The 18,778-nt window shown below is 37.6% G+C and overlaps 1 protein-coding gene across 1 annotated transcript; it reads right to left on the minus strand.

Annotated features, from left to right (window-relative positions):
* Positions 1-515: 515 nt before the first annotated feature.
* Positions 516-17,032, minus strand: acvr2bb (activin A receptor type 2Bb). The gene is made up of 11 exons (XM_084411921.1): positions 16,507-17,032; positions 12,611-12,818; positions 11,103-11,212; positions 10,365-10,516; positions 9,002-9,145; positions 8,739-8,882; positions 8,415-8,560; positions 8,202-8,316; positions 6,923-7,061; positions 4,789-4,919; positions 516-3,631 (listed from the first exon to the last, which is right to left on the minus strand). Exons 1-11 carry the CDS (start codon positions 16,547-16,549, stop codon positions 3,428-3,430), a joined length of 1,536 nt encoding a protein of 511 aa, XP_084268047.1. The 5' UTR covers positions 16,550-17,032; the 3' UTR covers positions 516-3,427.
* Positions 17,033-18,778: the final 1,746 nt, after the last annotated feature.

The following is an 18,778-nucleotide window of genomic DNA, read 5'->3' on the forward strand; positions in this document are numbered from 1 at the left end:
ATGGCGAGATTTCTGCGGAAATTAAATATTGGGTAGGCTACTGTCCATATGTCCTGTTTCCTAACCTTGCATTCAACATCTGTCCGACATGAGCGCATGCGCTGAGAGATCATGAGAACACATACTGCCCTCTGCTGCTGCATATAGTCATAACAGAGCGTCAAAGTGTGTGAGTGAATGCAATCTAAAAAAAAACTGTATTTGTATAATTGATAATTACATAAAAACTACAGGTTAGAATGTGTTTGTCTAAAAAAAATATTGGCCTACTCGTTCACATAAACGAATGTGGTCAGATGAATCCAGTCACATCTTATGTAATATCATATTCAATTATGAGTTTACTTCTCGCAATTCTGACTGCGAGACTGCGAGTGATAGTCGCAATTACCTTTCTTTTTTAACATTGTGTCAGTTTTAAGGGCTAATAAAAAGACAAGAGAGAATAAATAAAGAGACAGAGAAATAAAAATATATAAAAGTCTCTACAGTAAACGACAAACAGGACGTTTAAGTGAGAAACATGGGTAATGTTTAATTCAACAAAATACTGAACATGGCAGCAGAATCTGAAATGACCCAAACAGGGGCAACACAACACATTTACTACATTAGCAGCAGTAAAAATAATTAAAAAAACACATCAACAGACCTCCATCATCTCCTTAATGAGAACCAGCCCACATCAGGCCAGCAAAGGATCATGGGAAATCTGTACTCAGGTAGTCCTAATGGATGAACACTTCTTCAGTTTGTGTGAAACGTAGAGAAATATAACAAGAGTAAAAGATGCTTCAACTACATCAGTTAGCGGATCTAATATCGTTATATACATCACACATCAACACCTGATATAGGATACAAAGTTTGGCTTAAACTAAAATTTGCACAACTTGCACTGCAATACTTTAATTATATTTCAAATCCCTGATTTGATAATAGACAAAATCCAACTTAATACAATTGTTAAGGTGGAGACGAAGGAAGAAGATACATGTACCACACAAACAAACAAACGAAAAACACAACTGTGAAAGGTTTGCATGTCCTCAGAGAACAGTTATTCTGAACCACAGAAGCCATTTCACCTGCGGATGCTTGACTCGAAGCAAAAAAAAAAAAAAAAAAAAAACCTTTGTGAAATGCACCGAGCACCTGGCGATCAAATTCAGAGCACCTTCAGTTAAAAATAACTGATTAAAAACAAAAAGATCTCCTTTAAAATCACAGAAAAGCAGCTGTATATTAAATTATATTGCTACCACAAAACAGAATAAAATACTTTTTTTATATATATATATATATTTATACTGTATATAAAAAAACTCACAATATCTGAGGTATATCTAATCACTGAGCGTATGAAGGTGGATATTCAGTGAAGGTTTTAGTGTTACGCTGAATGAGTTTGATAAAAGCTGCCTGTTTCTGAACAACACCGGGAGTCCGTGAGACGATTGAACAGTTTGACAGAGCAGATTCCAGCACTACGGACATTCAGTCTTCTTCACTGCTGAAGTTATTGCGGGAAACAGGCCAGCTCTGAGAAATCACCACTGTCGAGATGATCGTGAATCAAGAAATGTCCGGGTCATGTTTCACCTCAAAAATCAACAGAAAAAATAAGAAACTAAACGTTGCATTAAGTGAATAAAGTCTACTTTAGGACCATTATGATTTTTTTTATATTGTGACAGTATTTTAAAGACATTTTATTCTCATTACATATACATATATCCGTGCTTTAATTGTTTTGCATTATGATAATGATGCTTAATTGTTATAAAATAAAAAAGCGTTATTTTCTGCAAAATGTAATGTTCCATAAAGAGAATGAAAACTATTTTAGGACCATTATGTTTTTTATATTTTGACATTTTCATAATAGTTCAGCACATTTTGTTCTCATTACAGTAATGCAAAAAAACGCTCATTACTACGATTTGAGAATTTTTTTTTTTAAATAGTAAAATATGATTGAAATGTATTTAAGGTCATTTTTGTTGTGCTTCACATCAATAGAACAAAAATCTTTTACAATTATTTCTATACTGCGGGACAGTGGTTTTTTTTGCATTACGGTAATGATAACTTGAGGGACAAAACTGTTGCTTAATTACGGTTATAAAATGTATGCTGCAAATGTCCAAATTTTGCTTTATTTTCTGCTAAATAAAAAAAAAATGAATCCTATTTTAGGACTAATATGATTTTTTTAATATTGTGACATGACAATTAAGCCCATTTTGGCAATAATAATACAAAAAATCTAAATGTGCTCCACAAATTAAATATATTTTAAGGTAGTTTTTGTTGTACCAAATTCCTTACACTAAATAATTCATTTCATTTTAATCGTTTAGCATTACGCCAATGATAATTTGGAGAAAATGTGCACAATGGTTATGAAAATAATAGCACTTTTGGCCCTAAAAATAAGCTTTACTTTCTTTGAGCTGTATAATTCAATATTTTTTCCATTTTGATTTGAAGGTGATTTATGACCCAGGTTTTTCTTAGTGAGATTCACCATACTGCTGAGAACTATTGCTGTAAGAGTGAGCGGTCACACAATCACGTGCACAGAGTTTACCTGAGTAGTGTAGTGGAGAAACATCACACACTTTCCTGATGCACCGATACATTTAGCTGTGATTGAAAATCAAACCTGTAACGCAGCGCTGGTCTTCGTGCGGCCGCAGCGCAAAATAATATTTCAACTGCAGCTCTTGTCACGCAGAAACAACGAACGCTAAAACACGCCGCTCGGGATGCTCTACTGATGGCACTTCTGATACTTCAATTTAATGCTTCAACGACAAGCGGATGCTACATTAAAATCAATCCCGACGCTCCGAAAGGCAACTCAAATCATAACAGTCCTGCTGCCTTCAGCTTCCAGTGTCCCAGACCACTGCCGTCACAAACGCAAATAAGAAAAAAACAACATCCCACGAGACATTTCAGGGAAGAAAGGGTACAGGTAAACAGCAATAAAACTACGCTAAAATTCACTGAGAACAAAGAGGACCTTGTGTGCTCTTGGGAAGGTTGCTTTAGTGTAACAGTCATCAGATCGTCGCGTTGTCTCGATAAAAATCGGGGTAGAGCGTTCGGATGGAGGTATTCATGGAGTGAAGGCAAAAAAAACACAACATAAAAATGGCATTAAAACTGATGAGGTAACGTGTGCTCATATCCCAGCAGTCTGAAACAATCCCCTGAATGCCCTCTGAGAGTTCAGTCTTCTCACGTTTGAGGGTTTTTTTGTGTGTGTCTGCCTTCCGAGAGGAAGAATACAGTAGATGAATGTGCTGGTGAAACCGATCCAACGATGCGAAAAAATTAAATACATGACGATCGAGAGATCAAATTAGCAGCAAAGTTCACATTACTGGAGAGGTCGATTCCTCTGCAGCGTTCAGGTTCAGGTGCTGGACTCTTTGGGAGGAAGGTCCGTGTCGCTGTCAGATGTGACCATGGAGACCAGGCACTCTGAGGTAGACGTGTTGATGGTGTTGGGTGCCTTGGAGGCGGTGGAGATGCGCTCCTCCACGCAGCCCGCAGAGAGTCGAGCCTCGGCGTCGTGGTCCCAGCACTCCTCGATGGTCTCGCATAACTGGCCCAGACCCTGGTGGGGAGAAAGATGTCAAAATAAAACCTCTGATTATTTAGAATATTTGATTTTGATTGGATTTTTAGGCCTAAAAAAAGCGGCGGGGGGATTTCTGATTTAAATTGCAATTAAATGTGTTTTTTTTTTTAAAGGTTTGCTGTGTTGTGAATATCAATATGGCTATAAAATGTATATTATTATTATTATTATTATTATTATTATTACTACTATTACTAGATGAAAATGACTAAATTAAAACAAAACGCTTGTTTTGTGAATATATCAATATGGCTACAAAATAATAATAATTATTATTATTAATACTAAATAAAAATGTAAACAATTGCTAAATTCAAAACCCCCCAGAAATTCTTGTTTAAGCTTAAATATTTTAATATGGCTACAAAATAATAATAATTATTAATAATAATAGTATTACTACTAAATAATGTAAAAATTACTAAATGAAAACAAAACAAAAATGCTTGTTTGTTGGGCTGCACAATTTGTCCAAAATGTTGTAAATATATATCAATATGGCTACAAAATAATAATTATGATTATTATGAATATTATTACTACTACTAAATAAATATGTTAAATTAGTAAAAGAAAACTAAAATAAGAAGTGCTTGTTTGTTGGGCTGCGCAATTTGGTCAAAATCGAATGGTCATTCATCAATATGGCTACAAAATAATAATAATAATAATAATAATAATAATGTTTTTATTATGATAATTTTTATTATTATTTTATTATAAAGATGTTTGGAGCATGTTGCAAGAGCCCAAACTCAGAGCAGATGCAGAGATGAAGTTTATGCGGATCAGCATTTAGTGTGAACCGAGTCGCTCTCAGACGCTGAAAACGTGTAAAGCAGGGTTCACCAATCTCGGTCCTGGAGGGCCGCTGTCCTGCAGAGTTTAGCTCCAACCCCAATTAAACACACCTGAACCAGCTAATCAAGGTCTCACTAGGCATACTAGAAACTTTCAAACAGGTGTGTTGGAGCTGGTTGGAGCTAAACTCTGCAGGGACAGCGGCCCTCCAGGACCGAGATTGGTGAACCCTGGTGTAAAGGAACACGTTGACAATACAGCACATATCGTGATTTTGGTTTTATCTGGATTAACAGTGCAGCCCTAATTCCTATTCAAATGTATTTTCTCACCGGATGTTTAATCCAGCAGTCTTTAAAGGTGGGCCGTATCTTCTTGTGGACCACCGCGTCTTGAAGGTCCTCCAGTGAAGGGTGCTGGCCCACCTCCTCCTCAAAGGGCAGCTGGTACTCGCCTACAGGACCTGAGTGAGACAGCAACAGCATTAGCTGCAGCACACACAATATCAGGGCTACCCCTAATAGTGGACTAAACGTTAGTCGACTAGAAGAGGCTTAGACGACCAAAAATCGACTAGCCTAGATAACTGTGCGCTATTATTAGGCACATATCCAAGCATGTGTGTAGAGTGTGGAAGCTAAAGTATTCCTAAAGTAAGCTAAAGTAAACTTAAAGGGGTCATCGGATGCAAAATTCACTTTTATATGGTGTTTGGATATAAATGTGTCTTTACCATACAATGAAAAAAATACATTCACTCCTTTTTTTTAATCCTCAAAGTCTAAACACTCTCAATAAATCAAGCCGTTTGGATTTTCTGAGCAATATGATGTCATATTCATCATATTGCTCATAGCAGTTGCTCATTATCATTTAAAGAGACATGCACCGAAACGGGTCGCTGTGAACAGAGCTGTTTTTGAGGAGGTAAAAAGGGTTGTTTTACACAACCATTGAGGAATTTTAATCAAAGTATGTTACAAACTTTACATGAAAACCCTAAAGAATCATACCAACTTGTGGAAAATGGCCATCCGATGACCCCTTTAAAATACTGTGTCATTTTTGGTCATACAAGAGTGATACATCATTCGAAACTGTGGAGGGTCTACTTTTATTTGTGGAAACTCACAATAACGAGAAACCGATGTGCCTTTGTAAAATAAAGAAAGCAAACAGGATGCGCGTTCTGTCGCCTCATCTCCGTGAACAGGAGCGCGTCCCAAAAATGAACCAAAACTCAGGATACTTGCTTCACAGACATGAGAAATATATCTATAGAAAGCTTGAAAATGTCTCTTTAAAAAAAACAATTTAACTAAAATAGAAATACTCTCTGATTATGTAACCCGTATGAAAGGTGCATTTCACTATACAGCGGAGATGGCAGCCGACACCGACTCAAAAAACACTAGTTTATTAATAAATAATTAAAATATCTCCTTGCTATTTTTCTCCTGACACATTCATAATCATTACTTTTGTTGGTCCTTTGCGGCAAGCTTTATGTGTGAGCTTGAGCGCTGATTAGGCTATATATATATTATACACTCATTATGGTTTAGTATTCTCCTCAGTAAGTAATTAAATGAATATGAACATGCATAAATTCCAGAAACAACTCATTAGCCACTTTCCGACCAAGTAGTTACAGGAACTTAGTTCAAGGAACTGTCCACTTCTTAACAGTTCTAAGAACTACTCTCCCCCACACTCAGTTTTGCTGTTTGCGTTCGCACTGGCCAAGCGGCCATAGGAACTAGTAGGAGGGGTAAGGGAGTGACGCAAGCACAGTGACTTTTATTTTGACGGCGCAACGGACCTTTATTTTGGCGGCGCTGAGAATGCCAGAGCAAACAATGCTCGCATTCTCTGTGTTTATTAGTTAGCGATCTGTCTAACAGTACTGTTTAATATGTTATTAGATAGAACTGTTATAGAAAGTACACAGTATATGAAAAAAAGGTTATTAGCCTATGCCGTGTGGTTGATGTCCAGTGTTGCTAGCTGGGCAGATAAACATAACATGGCTTGGTCCCCTCAAAGTTGCGTTGGATTTTCTCTTCAGCATAAAGGTTTAGAGGCCCATCTATCACTGTTTTCCATGTTTGTATAGTTAGTTTCTGGAGTAAATATATAGGCTATAATCTGTGTGTTTACATTCTAGCTGTTTTAAAAATGGCGGGTGCTGGTGTTCCGCGTGCGTTCGGTCAGTCAGCGTACACTAACGTCACGGGTAGTTCCTATAGTGCTGGTTTAGACCCTACTCTGAAGTAGGACCTAAATTAGTTCCTCCAAATGGAGTTCCTAGAACTAAAATCGTTCCTAGTTCCTGCGGTGCGAACATGCCGACATCCGGGTACTTTAGCCAATAGTTCTAGGAACTGTGAAAAGGTTCCTCCGGTCGGAAAGCGGCTATTGACTGCACACACAGAGCCGGAGATCCTGATATGTGTGTGGACTCACCATCAGAGGCGGTGCAGCGAGACACCAGTTCCCAGAGCACCAGTCCTAGAGCGTACATGTCGATCCTTAGGAAGGCGTCCCTTTGGAAATTAATGGCTCCCTCCAGCACCTCTGGAGCCATGTAACGGCGCGTTCCCACCTGTGACGGATACAGAAAACACAAACACGTGTTAGACACAGGTTCACTGTCATTCCAGTGGAGTTTGGGGACAACTTGGCAACATCCTATGATTCAAATTTGTACTTATTTTAACTTATAATTGGCTAAATGAAAAATGATGTAATCTCTCTATATATATATATTTTGCTCCAGATTTTTTTTTAACATTATTTATTTGAAGTAATGAAGATGTGTTGGGACTGACACATTTGCCTTTTCTTTTCATTTTTATATTCCTTCTGTAAAATTTATTTGATCTCAGACTGAAAACTTCATGTTTCTTACATTTATTTATTTAGCAGATGCTTTTATTCCAAGACGAAGAGAAACATCACAAGCACTTTATCATAAGAGCAGCAATATTTTCAGTACACAATGGAAACTAATAGACTAGTGTTTCTTTGAATTTGCATTTATAGTTTTCAACTAGGTGAGCAGATTTTGTTTGTATTTTTTCAGAATTTATGCACCTGAACACCAACAATTAAAATTGATATACAATTTTACACAAACCTTTTAAAAGTTTGGGGTCATTGATTTTTTAAATATTTTTTTTAAGAAATAAAGGATGCATTAAACGTATCCGAATTCACAGTTAAGACAATAATAAAGTTCAAATTTCAAAATTCAAATTGAAATTATATTTCAAATTAATGCTGCTCTTTCTATTCATTGCTGCAAAAATGCATCACAGTTTCCACAAAAATATGAAGCAGCACAACTATATTTAATATTGATAAGACATTTTTCTTGAGCAGCAAATCAGCATATTAGAATGATTTCTGAAGGATCATGTGACACTGAAGACTGGAGTAATGATGCTGAAAATTCAGCTTGGCATCTCAGGAATAAGTTACATTTTAAAACATATTCAAATACAAATTGTAATAATATTTCACTAGATTACTGTTTTTATTGTGTTTTTTAACAAATAAATGCAGCCTTGGTAAAGAAAAAAGAAAATCTTACCGACCCCAAACTGGTTGTGAATATTGCTGCAGAATGTTTTTTATTTATTTATTTTTTATACTTCAAATTGAATTAAGATATTTTATGTGGATATATGAAGTGGAATGTAGTCAAAGGCTTGGCTTCATCTGTTTGCACTCAGATCCTCACCTGACCGTGTGTATCTCCAGGCGGTTTCCCAGGCTCAAAGCGGACCGCCAACCCAAAGTCTGCAATCACTGCACTTAAATCCATCTTGAGCAGGACATTCTTACTCTTGAAATCTCTGCAAAACAAACAATCAAATCACCCAACAGCAAGAGCATAATATTTAAAGCTCTTTTAAAAGTACACATCAAATGCTGCAAGATCAGGTTTGTGTACCTGTGTGCAATTGCTGGTTTAGGTCCCTCTGCACGGTAAGGAAGGTCTTCATGAAGGTACGCCAGGCCACGGGACATGGTTGCGGAAATATGGCACAACTGAGGCCAGCTCACCGGATTCCCCTTCAGGTAATCTGTTAGCGAACCCTGCAATGAAAAAAGATTTGACATTTTTATGACATTATGATTGCTTCTATGCATATCTTTAGATTCAACGGTTTTTATTTGGTGCATCTTTAAAACATCATTTGGTCCATTTCACCCCATGCACATTGAGGTTGTGTGTTATAGGGACATTCGAAGAAAAATGAAAACACACACTGACCCTTTCGTGGAATTCTGTGACCAGCCACAACTCCATCTGAAGGTTGGTGCCTCGTTTTTCTGCTGAGATGTAGAGTAGAATATTCTCATGTTTAAAACCCTCTGTGAGGTAAATGTCTCTTTCGTTCTGCCACGACTGCTTGTCCTGTTAATATACACATCGTTTTAGAATCAAGCATTATATATACACACACACACACAAACTCATTTGAGAAAACCAAAACAAGCAATCCTCTTTTCAAGGTGCATGAGTGGAATATGTACCTGGATGGGAAATATTTTCACCGCCACATATTCGCTCAGTAACTGGGCCTTCCACACACAGCCAAAGCGCCCCCTAGCCTTCAACTCCAGCAACTGCAGAGGCTTCAGTCCAACCAGAGGAGACGGTGGAGGAAGACCGGCATCCTAATCAAGACAATCAAAATTAATACTCATTTAAAAGCACATATAAGTGCAGCTGTATAATCAAAGAAAATACATTTAGTATGTCATGCATTTTCTCAAGTCTCTTTTGCTCACTATGCTTATTTGATAAAAAATATAGTATAACAGTATTATTGTGAAATATTACTATTTTAATACATTTTCAAATGTAATTTATTCATGTGAATTTTCAGCATCATTACTCCAGTCTTCAGTGTCACATGATCCTTCAGAAATCATTCTGATTTTCTGCTCCAGAAACATTTCTGATTATTATCAATGTTAAGAACAGCTGTGCGGTTTCATATTTTTGTGGAAACCGTGAAACAATTCTTTGCGGATCCTTTGCTGAACAGAAAGTTCAATAGAACAGAATTTTTTTGAAATAGAAATCTTTTGTAACATTATAACTGTCACTTTTGATCAAATGAATGCATCATTGCTGAATAAAACTTAAAAAAAAAGAAGAATGGTAGTGTATGGAGCTACAAAAATATTAAGCACATTTTTATTCACGGGCGTTTTCAAATCTGGTTCGTTTGGAGCATTCGTTTCTGCTTTAGTTCGATTTATTTAGGCATATGTGAACACGGCAATCATGCTCGGATCCGCACCAAAACAATCAATCCGAGATCGCCTGAACGACGTGGTCTTGGGCCCTGTGGAGGTGAGAAAGCAATCCGGCCCAACGTACCAATGAACCAAGCGGTATCATAATTCATAACGGGAAATTTGAAAAGCAGCAGTGTCTGACTCTGTGAGTGAACATATTAGTTATCGCAGTTGAACACCAAAGAGTGTCTCTTCATCTTAAAATGTTGTGTAATTGCTCTTCTCTGTGCATTGCAAGAACGCTGTCCCGACGAAGCCTTGACTCCCGCTCTAACTGCATTATGTATCAGTTATCAGTTAGAGCGGGAATGACGGCTACGTTCGTATAGTGTCTGCATGTGCCGCGACAGCAACAAATAAAGCCACAATATGCTGGTGGAGCAAACTTGTCAATCCATTTTGATGGATGACACGGAGGAAACTCTGACTAATAAAAGGACAGTTGCACTCGCATGTGAATCGCATAAACTCATATACGCATCGAACCAAGAAGAAAATGCAACATTGTAACAAATTAAGTCCCTGTTTCGGTACAAAGCAAACGATCTACAGGTCTGAAAACGCACTAAGACACACATAATTGTCAGACCTGGCCGATGTCGACGTGTCTGTAGGGTGGTTTCCGTTGGTGGTACGTCCAGCAGGCGAGCACCAGGACCAGAGAGAGAATGGCCAGAGGAAGAAGGGAATAAACCAGCACGCCCAGGAGAGACGGGCCCGGGTCTGGAGGCTGGATTTTTACTAGAAGAAAACACACGACATAATATCAGCTCAACAGCAATAGCAGACAAGGAATAGATTCGGGTGTACAATAAAATGCAAATTATGAAAAAAAAAAGGTTTGAAGCCATTATAAAATCGCTCAGCTATGGCCAGACATCAACTTCATATTAATATTAATCCATCATATACTGTGATGGTCACGGAAGGAGGAACAAATGAGTCAAGCAAGTACACTTGAGTTTCTGTTTATGTTCGCTGATCAATGTTTATATGTGAATAAAAGCCGAAATTAAATCTGATCATCATATAAAGCGATCGTATCTCTTCAGAAGACTTCTGCTGAATTCATATGGATTTATTTTATGATCTCTTATTGGGTGAATAGACTTTCAATGGAGGGACAGAAATATCATAGATTTTATAAAAAGACATTTTTGTGTGAACTAACCCTTTAAGCATGGTAAAAACATGACAAACAGGTTTTTGTCTACACAAAAGATTGACAGTCATGACTATTTGCAGTCCAAATAGCAATAAAAGTCCCATCCACAGACATTGTTGGCCAGAGGAGCCTGAAGGAGGAGACACGTGAAGTCTGCTTTACCTGCAGGGGCGATGGCTTCTGGCAGGTGTGTGAACCTCTCGTTGCAATAGTTTCCCTCACAGCAGCAGAAAAACACCTGCGGACTCTCTTCCGTGGCCACACACTCCTGTCTGCTCACACAGAGAAACAGTGAAAGGGATGAATTGAAAATTAGTTGTTGCTGTATTTTTTATACAGGATTTTTTATTTATTTAAGACTGCTATGTGGTAGAAAGGCATTGCTAAATTATAGAATCAACCTAACTGTAGTAACAATGGCCCTGTGTACACTTGGTATTAAGATGCGTTTTGGTCGATCGGATTACAAGTGGACGACACTAAATGCAGGTGTAAACGGGGTCTAAAACATTTTGAGATTGTCCACTTTCGACCACTTCCAGAGGTAGTTGAAAATGCATTGGACCGGATTGCTTTCATAGCATAAACGCTCACGTGGTCGAATGTGTTCAAACAGCCACAAAAGACCGTCTACTCTCCGCCTACTGGTTTGAAGACGAAAAACGCACCAAGCACAATGTTCTCTCACCATTCCTGATTAGCTTATTTTGTCAACTAGATCAAAAGATCTGAAAAAGTCCAAACATAGACCCTCCCCTCGAAGAAATCAGGACAGAAGTGGTTGAAAATTGACAGAAGAGACGGATTAAAACACCAGGTGTGAACGGGAATGTGTCTCCCTCGTCTACTTGTGATCTGATCGACCAAAACGCATCTTACTTAAAGCTGTAAACAGGACCTTTGATGTCTGCAAGAAAACCAGAAAGCACATCTGCAAAAACACCATTGTTTCGGCTTTTCCAAAAAGTTCATGTTTCCAGTCCTCATTGATCACTTTCTAATGTGACCTACATCTGCACACGTTCACTTAAGAAAAGATGTCTCTTGGCTGAATTTTTTTTTTATATATCAAATTGAAAATTGTCGTAATTTACATCTGATTGTAATCAACAAAAATGTCTACTCTACACTAGGGCCCTATGCAAAACATGATTTTCTTGAGCGTCAAAGCTGTTCAAGTGCCTTTTATTTTCCCTAACAGTTCAAAATAAAATGGTTTTAATTACAAATATAATATACATATGATTTATTTTCATTATCCACTACCGTTCAAGGGTTTGGATCCCTTCACATGAAGGATCATGTGACACTGAAGTAATAATGTTGATAATTCTGTTTTGCATCAGAGGAATAAATTACATTTTTAAATATATTACAACATAAAACAGTTATATTTTACAATATTAATGTTTTGATTGTATTTTTGATCAATATTTTTGGTATTTTTGAACAATAGAGTATGCTTAAATAGCTTCTATCAAATACAGCCAATGAAGCATGTGATATTTAAAGTGACTTTGGATTTTAAACCATGTTGTTAAAACTAGAAGCAAAAGATTGAGATGAAAACATTTGTGGGGAATGACCAGACCATATCAGTGAAAAAAAAACAAAAAAACATTCAAACAGAGTCAAACAGTGACATTATATGAAGGTGGTTTTGATGAGACCTGTCGTAACAGTTGAAGTCGTCGAGCCAGCAGCCTTTTTTGACCAGGCGGATGGTCCCGGTGGAGTTCAACCAGGAGGCGTAACAGTGCAGTCTCTTGTCCTTCTCCCCCTCACACCTCTCAAAGCCACTCTGATTGGTTTTCTCAGTCCGCCAGTTATCATTGTAGTAGACGCACTCTCTGGTCGCCACCTCCGCATGACTGGCTCCTGATAGAGAAAGACAGACATTGAGATATTAATACATTGAATCATTTTTCAATTTAATACATTGACCAGGGACAATTTTTCTAGTCTAGAAGCCAGAAATCAGTTGCACTTCCCATTCCATCGTCCTGAAGTCAATGGCCGTGTTTGGAAAATGGATGGATGATTCAGCTGGGGGCGGCATCTTCATGCTCTCACAGTGCATTATGGGTATTCTCTAGCCGCTGAGTGTACATCGGTTGTACACTCGTTATCACGGTGCATTGTGGGATTAAATGAGTGTACTTGATAATGTCCATTATGGTTTTGGACACCACTAAAAATGGCTGTCCCTTCAAATAATGTTGTATTTAAGGGTATAGAGGGCGATTTCAGACACAGCCAATGAGTCTTTGGTTAAATGCCGGAAATAAGGTCTGTGGTGAACACATGCTTTAGGATATTTTCACATTTTATTCTATGACGTAAAATACATCAGTAAAACCCCCTTGTGATTTTTTAAAAAAAAGCTTCTGCTTGTCTTGTAATAGGCGGTTGCTAACAAGTGTCTAAATGAGACTACATAGGTTGTCAGGGATGTTACGTCATCAGCCTAATAGGTAAACTCATCTATTCCCTCGCTTTCATTGCCTTGTTTTTATAAATCACGCTCTTGCAAACTCTTCTAACTCAAACTTTCAGAGAAAATCAATGTTTTTTTGTTTTTTTTGTTTCTTTAAATAAAGATTGAAAGAGTTGTCGGAAGCTTATTGGTGGTGACTCTGGAGTCATGCGACTTGTGTAGTTCGTTTACAGCCTACATTTAACTTTTTACTTCTAGCGATTGCATTTAAGCTTCAAAATGCATAAAAGTTCATCTGTGAATCTCATCAAGAACAAAACATTCATGGAAGAATTATAAACTTTTGTCGGTCACAGAGTTTTTTTTGTTGCAATAATCCCAAAACCAATGAAAAAATCATATTGGGTTTTGTTGAGTGAAAAAGGGTGATGCTAACTTCCAGGTTGAGCTAAAAAAAAAAAAACATCAATGCAGCGCTCTATTAATGCATTGCACAGTAGTTACAATAAACTAGTGTATTAGAAAACAAAATATAAACCATAGTGTATGCAAACAAATGATGCATTGCAAATGATTTGCAACAAAAGACAAATGTTTTGCTTTTGAAAAAATATATATATTTTGGTATGCATAATGCATTAGAATTGTGACTGCATCTATCCAGGTATTAGTCAACAAATAACTGAACTGAATAACTATTATATCAAATATCAAATATTGGTTTTCATAGTTGCAAAGTAGTTCAATAGATAACAAGCAACATTTACTTGTCAATCAAAGCCTAATGAGACATCTGAACACTTAAAAGCCCTTCATCAGAAACCCCAGTGTGTGTTCAACTAGCCATCAAACCTCAGTACCAAAACACACAGCCACAAACCACATGCTTCAGGGGTAGATGATTTAAGACCCGTGAATTGAGTTTCTGTGGTCTTTAAGAAAACCACCAAATCAAATCCATATGTCGGATCAGCTGTCAGAAGGCACTTCGTCATATAACCGACGGCGTGCATCACCGCACACATTTGCACAAAGAACTGGGTCATGGATTGTGAGATGTTTACATAGCATAAGATCCACACAACAGGCGAGGAGAAAGACCTCCTAGGGTCAGATTTAAATGGGGGAAAATACAGATTATGACATAATGTTGGATGGGCTACACCGACAAGGAGGTTTATGCTCATTGCATGCTTTAAAAAATAAAAATAAAAACAAAGCCTGTCCCTTTAAATTCGACGTATAGCTGCCGGCCACCCATCCCCCCTGCAAATGTGACCCCACCTACTCACTAAAGCACCCAGGATCAACAGAAATAAGGGCTACAAGAGCTTCAGCACCAGGGTTCATGGTATGAGTTGATGTTCATCATGCTTTTAATGGCTAATTCCTGCCTATAGATCTGCACATGTTCGATCTATAGCTTCTTTGTCACTGATACTGGGTGTCACATGATAAGAGTGAATTACATCAGCAGCCCCCTACTTAAAACCCACAGCACTCCACTTTCCTCATTCACACACACACACACACACACACACACACACACACACACACACACACACACACACACACACAGTAGTGTATTTCTAAGATCCCCTGTGGTGCGCTTTCACGCCGAAGCGCCCAGATTTTACCTTTCTTCACCCTGTCACCACCCCGCAGCTGACACACACACACACGCTGATCTAGAGGGGTGTATCAAAGACTCTTTTGTTTTGAGGGGGTTTCCTCCTCACAGCGACCTGTAAGGGATTTCTACAAATCAGCTTTAAGGATAAGATATCCTCACTGTTCCTTAAAACAATTATCAAATTGAATACATCAGCATCAATAACTGGACAAAGCAGAACGTTTGTCTGCTGGTCAAACAAACAGACTGGACTATAAGGGAAATCAAAAGTGGCTATATCAAAAGACACACACACAAATATTCATATTACACATATATCTTAAATATTCATCTCTCTCTCTCTCTCTCCCTGTGTGTGTGTGTTCAGTATAATATATATATATATATATATATATACTGAACACACACACACAGGGAGAGAGAGAGATATATATATATATATATATAGCCACTTTTAATTAGATTTATATTCTTACATATATTAATTTAACCTAACTTTTATTTGTGTGTTTGTTTTTTGTCACTACACCACCTCAGCCTGTTATTAATATTTACTCTTTATTTGGCTTGTCTTTTTTAACACAACTGAACAAAAGATACATGGATTCATTATTATTAATAACATTTGTATTTCTTTTCTGTCTTTTTGACACCATTAAACCTAATGCTCAACCTATAACCATTAAACAAGTTTTTATTTGCCTTTATTAAAATAATAATCATTATTTAAAACTAACTTTTAATATGTTTTATTTGACAGCACCGGCACTGAACCTGATGCTTGCTTTAATGCTATTGTTATAATTTCTTTTATATTTAACTAATTTAGTTTAATTTCTGTTAAAGTGCATTGCAGTTTTGAATGAGCTCATGACTATAATAATAATAAATTAAATTAATTAAAAATACTTTAAATATAATACAAATATTGTGTTTGTTTATATTATAAAGGACTGAACACAATGTAGAAAAGCAACAATCCCAGCCAAGAAATGAGATATGTTTATTATTTTATATCTAAAATATCTTATAAACCTGCCCTGAAAACAAACCAAGTTGGAAAACCAAATGTTGCATGAAAACATGAGGTGAATCTGCTAAATGTTTGTGGAGAGCGATTGTTTCAACACGCCACCAGCTGTTTTTTACTTTGTGCCCATTGAGCCTTTAAACAACCAGAAATCTCTCACGAGAAACTTTAAAACAGCCAGGTCGAGCTACCTGAAGAACCACAACGAAAGAAATATATCAAAGTACCCACGTGAGTGAACAACAAATTAATGCTACATTGAACCCAAACACTCGCTCGAATGGTTTGGTAACACTGGCCGTGTTTCCAAACCTAGTGCGCTGCCTACTTAGGTAGCATTATTGGGCTTCACGTGCGAACTAGAACGCTGTCTAGATAGGCAGCTGACTAGGTTTAGTAACAAAGCCAACCAGATACTATCGTATTAATTGAAGATGAACCAAATCTCTGTAAACGAACGACTTACCTGTGCACCAGATGAGTGCAAAAGTCAGCCAGGGAACAAACATATTCCTTCCTTCGAGGATCCTGGCGCTAAATGTTGTCCTTTATGCCGTGAAAGCATTTAAGAATGAAATAAAACACTTGAACGCGAAGGAGCCGCGGGCCTGCGCGCGTTTCTTCAACGCTACAATAACAACACGAGCTCTCATTCACAACACAATGGACCCCCCTTTAGAAGCGAGCTGATCGGAAATAAAGTCCCCGATGCCACAATCATCCAGCAGTTCATCCTGCCCGGGCCAGCATGGAGGAGCTCGTGGTGGAAAGCGAGTTTGGCGGACGCTTGGAGTAGAAGCGAAGCCCCCTTGTGTGCACGAGCTCGTGTGTTTCTCCCCCTCTGCCGGGGCAGTTGGAGGGGGCAGGAGGGACTGACATGCGAAAAGCTGAACAGCGTCCAAAATGGCTCCTGAGAGCCACAGCAGCGGTGCCAGCGGGAAACCCGGATGTTCACCAGGGCCTGTGTGTGTGTGGACTCACTGCTGCACTTCATCATCACAAGTCAAACGAAAGAAATAATAAAAAAATTCTACTAGAAACTTGATTAAGTTCAATTGCAGTTAATATTTTTTATTTGATCTATTTAGAATTCATTAAAACAATAAACCAATTAATTAAATACAATTCTCCTATACAATTGAACAATAAGGTTCATTCGTAAATGTATTACTGCCCCCATTTTTAATGTTAAATTAAACATTGTGACTTTAAAGTAATGGCACATCCCACTCGAATAAAGGCACAACAACCCAATAATTAATAATAAATAAAATATTGTCCTATATAGCCTACTTAAACAAAATGTATATTTTTTCAAAATACATACAAAGGGTGGACTTTTGCCCTAATATATATTAGTGTTGTCAAATAGATTAAAGTTAAAAAGAACAGAATTTATTAAAAATATTATTTTAATTACTACCACTATAAATATATATATGTATACTGATGTATATATATCAATTTAACACATCCTTGCTGAATAAAATAATGCAAATAAATGACTGACCCCAAACTTTTTAACAGTGGTGTATATTGTAACAAAAGATTTCAATTTTAAATAAATGCTGTTCTTTTTTAACTTTTTATTTATCAAAGAATCCTGAAAAAAGTACCACAGGTTATAAAAAAAAGAAAATAAATAAGCAGCACAACCGTTTCCAACATTGATAATAAATCAGCATATTAGAATGATTTCTGAAGGATCATGTGACACTGAAGACTGGAGTAATGATGCTGAAAATTCAGCTTTGATCACTAGAATACATTTACTGTTCAAACTGTGCTATTGTAAAATACACGCAAATATCACCTGATACTAAACTACATTATTTTATGACAGGGATGGACTTTTAAATTGAAAGTTTCAAATCTCTGATGAACCAGTCATGCTGATCTTGGTCAGGTCAAACGTTTTCTTCACAACCGATTGTGAGAGAGTGAGAGAAACCCCCAGCGCTGGCTGACCCCGGAGGTCATGGCTTTGTCCTCTCTGTTCCCTCCGCTAACAAAAAAACTTCAGAGGGTCACATTCCACCCCACAGACCCCCGGATACTCAGCTGTCATGAACAAACCCAGGATTTTCCCCTCTCACAGACTTACCAACACAAAGACTTGCACTGTTGTCCAAGCGAGGAGCAAACAGGACTGTTACCTTGAGATTTAAAGGGTTAATTCTCCCAAAAATGAAAATTCTGTCATTACACTCATGCCATTCCAAACCCGTAAGACTTTTGCTCATCTTCAGAACACAAATGAAGATCTTTATGTTGAAATCTGAGAGCTCTTTGTCCCTCTATTGACAGCTCCGCAACTGACACTTTGACGTTTCAAAAAGTTCATAAAGAGATCATAAAACGAATCCATATGAATTCAGCAGTTTAGTCAAAATTTTCTGAAGAGACTCGATTGCTTTATATGATCGACAGATTTAATTTAGGCTTGTCAAATTCAGCTCGATGGTGTTTTAAGCCCCCAATGGCTCCTTAGAGGCAGCTAACCCTACCCTCAACCTTAAACCTACCCATCCCCTCGCTGCCTGGAAGGCGCCGTTGGGGGCATAAAACACCAAAGACCTCAAATTCATTACTGGTCAATATATTACAGCCATCATACACTGAAAAAAATTAAATAAAAAAATAGCTGCAAGCAGCGATGACGGGCCCAAGCCCCAGCGCAACCCCCACCCTGGTTTACACTATCCCGATTTACTGCAGCCAACTGATGCCACCATGAC

The sequence above is a fragment of the Rutilus rutilus genome (genome assembly GCF_951802725.1).
Source record: "Rutilus rutilus genome assembly, chromosome: 6".
Classification (NCBI taxonomy): domain Eukaryota; kingdom Metazoa; phylum Chordata; class Actinopteri; order Cypriniformes; family Leuciscidae; genus Rutilus; species Rutilus rutilus.